This window comes from Copadichromis virginalis, linkage group LG20 (genome assembly GCF_057382275.1).
Source record: "Copadichromis virginalis isolate Kocher_CV1m ecotype Utaka linkage group LG20, C_Virginalis_male_GT1.1, whole genome shotgun sequence".
Classification (NCBI taxonomy): domain Eukaryota; kingdom Metazoa; phylum Chordata; class Actinopteri; order Cichliformes; family Cichlidae; genus Copadichromis; species Copadichromis virginalis.
In genome coordinates this window covers 34,386,944-34,391,943 of record NC_140637.1, presented here as the reverse complement: position 1 = coordinate 34,391,943, position 5,000 = coordinate 34,386,944, and the positions used below count along the sequence as shown (strand labels likewise).

General features: G+C 50.0%; 1 protein-coding gene across 1 annotated transcript in view; it reads left to right on the top strand.

Moving 5' to 3' along the window:
• dnajc5ab (DnaJ (Hsp40) homolog, subfamily C, member 5ab) overlaps positions 1–5,000 on the top strand; it is a 21,263-nt gene that overhangs the window by 9,605 nt on the left and 6,658 nt on the right. Inside the window, exons 2-3 of the mRNA XM_085443420.1 lie at positions 2,831–2,997; positions 3,548–3,761. Coding sequence (XP_085299546.1) covers positions 2,891–2,997; positions 3,548–3,761 — 321 coding nt within the window. The 5' untranslated portion in view covers positions 2,831–2,890. The remainder of the gene's footprint in view (positions 1–2,830; positions 2,998–3,547; positions 3,762–5,000) is intronic.

The window sequence follows — 5,000 nt, the reverse complement described above, 5'->3', positions numbered from 1 at the left end:
AACATTTTTCTCCTTCATTTCTGTCACACAAAGCTGTATGTAACGTGCCTCGCGGTTTGTATCATGGTTGCTAGGCAACCTGAACAGCGCGACGAAGGCCAGACCGTCCCGTTTCACAAGCCTCGCACTTCCGCACTTCTCGTACTCATAGCACGCACCGTGCGTAGTACGCGTACTTCAAGCGTGCAGTCTCTTAATTGGCACGCAGCCATGGTCACTCCATTAAACCAAGATGGCCGAGACCAAAATGCTAAAATTGCAGACCAATGGGTGACAACAGGGAGGCGGCCTCCATCGTTTATATACAGGCTGTGAACTGGCTGTATGTGCAGGAAGTTTGAAAATGTCAGTGCGGGGTCGCACGTGTGCAGGACACACCACTCTTTGCTTTTACTCTGGCGTTTACACTCAGGAGTGGAAGTGGACTGTTGTGGAGAGAGCAGCGCTGCATGCGTCAGGTGTGTGGTTACAGCTCATCAGAGAGGCGAGCTGTGTGGGCAGATGGTTTCCTGTATATTTAAGTCTACTCCGTCAGTCTGTGTTGAATTGGCTTACTGTGGTCTCTAAGCCTGCTAACCCCCTGCACACCTGCCTCCTCACAGCTCAGGTGTTCCTGCTCGGGACGGCCAGTGTGCAATCCTCTGCAGGAAGATGCACCGTTTCCCGCCTGTACTGTGGTCTCTTCGATTAGCATGAAGAAACACTGCAGGTGGATTTGTTTTCACGCACTGCCGGGTGAGCGCACCTGCTCGCATCTCTCCACTCTCACGTTCATTCAGTCAGGACTGCACCAGATTTAAAGATTCTCCTGTGGTGGAGTTATGAATGAGTTTTATCCCTTCGCTGACCGAAGGGGCCGTTCAGCAAATTAATAAAATGAATCTTCTGTGGGGATTTCACGCCCCCTGGTGGAGAGGTGGAGCATGGACGAAGCCGTGACGATCATTTCCTTATAACCTGTTAAAGAAAGCACTCGGCTCATCCTTCGTTCAGCCACTCTGACAACAGCGACTCCCTCGGCTACGAGTTTGAGGTCATAACTCAGAATTTTGCCGTCAGTATGAAAGCGTCATCTCTGTGGTAATGTCACCATCGTTTTTCTCAGGGGCGGAGCTTAGAAAGGCCCAGCTGAGAAGTGCTTATCTGGATCCAGGTATGTGTAGAGGACTAACCTGGACATTTGATGCACTGTCAGTACAGATTCAATGTTTCAGATCTTTGAGTCTAAGCAGCGCTGCAGGTGACGCACCTTTGCACTCGCGCACACCTGCTGCAGGTCACTGCAGCTCATACGTGTCAGATTTGCTTTAAACACAATGAGCAAGTTCAGGACACGGATAGTAAACCTCTCTCCCCTCTGCTCCTGCCCGGCCGGCTCTCAGGTGAGCTTGGGTTACCTGACTTTAACCGTTTATTCCTTTCTCCTCTTAAAGCACGCAGCAGCGCGTTAGCGGATTAGTGGACGCGAGGAGGCGGCTCACAGACGGGAAGCAGGAAGTTGCTCGTCTCATATTAATCCAGGTTTTCCCTGGACCATCGCCGCCGTGTGACGGTCTGGTGAGCGTCTCAGTATCTGTGAAAGCAACAGCAGGAGGAAAGACGACCTGCGGGTGTAGACCGTCAGCTGATGTTTGCAAACAAATATTAAAATCAAAATCAGAACCAAACTACTCTGAATGAACTGCTTTCTTTGTCATATCGACCACACGTCACCACCGGGACTTACATTGTGACGCACGTCAGAAAAAGGCACAAATAAAATAAGCATCTAAATAAGAAAATATCGATGAATAAAAAGAATAAACACAGATTGGTGATGACACTGTAGTGGTTGTAGTGCAGGGTTGCGGTGTCTACCTGTGACCGTGGAAGATCAGCTGTCAGATATTTGAGCGGTGTCCTGATGGCAGCGGCTGATACGCTGTGCTGCCCGCCCTCCATAGAGCTGTCCCCGCCCTGCAGCCTGCAGTCAGCTCCCGGGTCTGAGCACCATGATGTCAGGGCTCTGCTCTGTAAGCAGACGGGTCCGATGGTGGTGTCGTCTGCAAATGTAACGACGGTGTTGGAGCTCTGTGCACAGGGTGCTCAGCAGGGGCTGGGCACACCTCCCCGGGGGGCACCCTGGGAGTGAGAGCTGTGTTTGACATGCCGTCACCTCTAACAGATCAAGTTAAAGCGGAGCTGTTTCACAGTCATCGGCCTGCTGAGGGTTGGATTGTCCTCCGCACAGCGCGGCCTGCGGGCCTCCACCCGACTCAGACTACAGCGTCCCCCCACAGCCAGCCTGGTCCTGTCACTTATATCTGCCAGCTCTTCACTTCATTCCTGTCCCAGAGTCCCATCAGTGCAACAGAACAAAAACTTGTAATAGCAAAACTGTAAATGCAAAATCCACATAGTCATAAATGATGGAGTACAGCGTGTTCAGTGTTCAGGTTAAACTGATCAGGCTGTCGGCTTCATCCTCAGCCTCACACTTGTTTTTGGAAGTTAAAGGGTGGCAGTCCCAGCTGACCGTCCCCTTGCTCTTATTCTGAAAGCTCAAACCCTGCTCAGCAGCTTCCTGTCCCCCAGACAGTGTAAACAGAGCTCTGATGACCCGATGCAGGTCATCGTCAGGTAATTTCAGGCTGTAAGAGTCCTGACTGAGTTCAGCTCCAGCTCGGGAACGAGTGCGACAGCTTCCCAGGTGCAGCGCAGGTGTGATCTGCTCTACCTGCAACCGCATCACCTCATTACCACGCTTTGTGTTCTCACAGAGATAAGGACACACTGAGGCTGCAGGTGAAAGGCTCGTATCCTCAAACTTGTTTCTGGGTTTACCTGACAGGTGTGAGGCTGAGTGAGCGAGCGAGCCCGTGAGAGAAGCACAGAGAGAGAGAGAGAGATCATGGATCACCAGAGACAGAGGAGTCTGTCCACATCAGGAGAATCGCTCTACGCCGTGCTCGGGGTCGACAAGAACGCCACCACAGAGGACATCAAGAAATGCTACAGGTGCGTGCGCACACACACACAAGTGCAGCAGTTGGCCACTAGAGGGAGCCAGGGTCAAAGGTTATAGAGCATGTTGAAAGGATTGTCTGTGACTCCTCCTCCTCACACACGGGTCAGCTTGCAGGAGCTTTTCCTGCCACAGCTTCACCTTCCAAAGCCAAACAGCAGAGAGCAGATTCATCTTTAATGTTTTTCCTGTTTCTAACACAGCTGTGGAGGAAAGTCAGAAAATGACACCCGATTCATCCCGACACACAACATCGTTTAAACTCATTTCCTCCTTTTTCCTGTTCAGTCTCTGTTTTATATATTTTCTGAAAATGCACGTTTTAATTCATTCTTCTGTTTAATTTGAGTAAATAATAACCACGGGTTTCTCACTTTTCTGTGTCAGTTTCAAAAGAAAAAAAAGAAAACAGAAATAAAAATGTGTGTCAATAATCAGGGAAGCTGCGGAGATACAGAAGCAAGTGAAAGGTGTCCCACTTTAAAGTGAATAAGCAGCTCAGACTTTCGCTCCTTTGATTCTTTCTTTTTTTGTTGTTTTTAGGAAGCTGGCGCTGAAGTTTCACCCAGACAAAAACCCGGACAACCCCGAAGCAGCAGACAAGTTTAAGGAAATCAATAACGCCCACTCCATCCTGGTGGACGCCACCAAGAAGAACATCTACGACAAATACGGCTCCCTGGGGCTGTACGTGGCCGAGCAGTTCGGAGAGGAGAACGTCAACACCTACTTTGTTCTGTCCAGCTGGTGGGCCAAGGTGGGTCGGCGTCCACGACCGCAGGTCTCGCAGCGCGTTTGATAAGCAGGCGTGAAGCTTTCAGGCGCTGCTCTTGTCTTTAATGTGCATCCGGGTACGTTCCCTTCCTCGCACACAGGTCAGCCTGTAGAGACCAACACAAAGGTTTTAGCCGTCGCACACAAACTCTTCGGAAACACGTGAACCGATGCAAATGTGACTGCAGCATCGTCCCTCACACGCTTCCAGGTGTGTGCCCGTGCTCACATCACCACCCGAGCGTCTGCAGGGTACCTCTGGGACCGGGCCGCCTTTAAACGCCTCCAGCAGTAACTCTGAATGAGCCCAATCAAACTGTGATAGGTGAGAGTTATCAAAGTGTGGTGATGATGATAGTAAACTTTGACCTTTCCAAACACAGTCTGTGACACATGACAGGTCCGGACGGACACTTAGGAACATGATGAAGAGAAATACTCATCGCTTTCCTGTTAAACAGACGTCTGCCATCCCAAAGAAAGGAACGTGTCTGCAGGCAGGATGGTGAAAGTCTGATTTTATGACCTTAGTTTAGATCGAACTGGGCTTGAACCTCAAAAATGCCTCTGAGAGAAGCTCCAGGAGGGCTGAACCGAAGCTGCGGACCTCTGCAGGTCACCCTGAGCCCACAGAGGAAGCGTTTACCCCGAGCTCATGTAGCTCTGCGTCCTGTCAAGGTGTCGGGACATCACAGCACACTGAGTGCGGCTTGGAGGCCGGCAAGAGCTTCACATGGAAGAAGAGCTTTGTTTAAAACTGCAACATATTTAAATCATTTCTTCAGGAAGTCATCGGGATGCCTTTTAGAGTTCCCAAAGTTGTCAGCATGAACCTCCAGACGTTCCAACTTCATGGCATGGCCTTGATCATTTCCTCGTTTATATTCATTTGTTAAAGATCAGTTGTGCTAATATTACTTTGTGTAGAATATTAGAGGAATTAATGAAATCACTGACACGTTACATGAAGAGCAGTGGTCCTAATATTGATCCCTGTGGGACTCCATGAATGAGACTTGATGGCAGGATGCTGTGGCAGCCATGCTGGGTCAGTGTGCCTCACACCTCCTCCTCCATGCTTCCGTGGGAACCATTCGTGTAGAGACCATCGTTCACCTTTTCTGCACAAAGACACGGCAGGTGGAACTAAAGATCACAGCTCTACGCTCATCAAACCAAAGCACAAATTCCCACTGGTCTAATGTCCAGTCCTTGTGTTTCT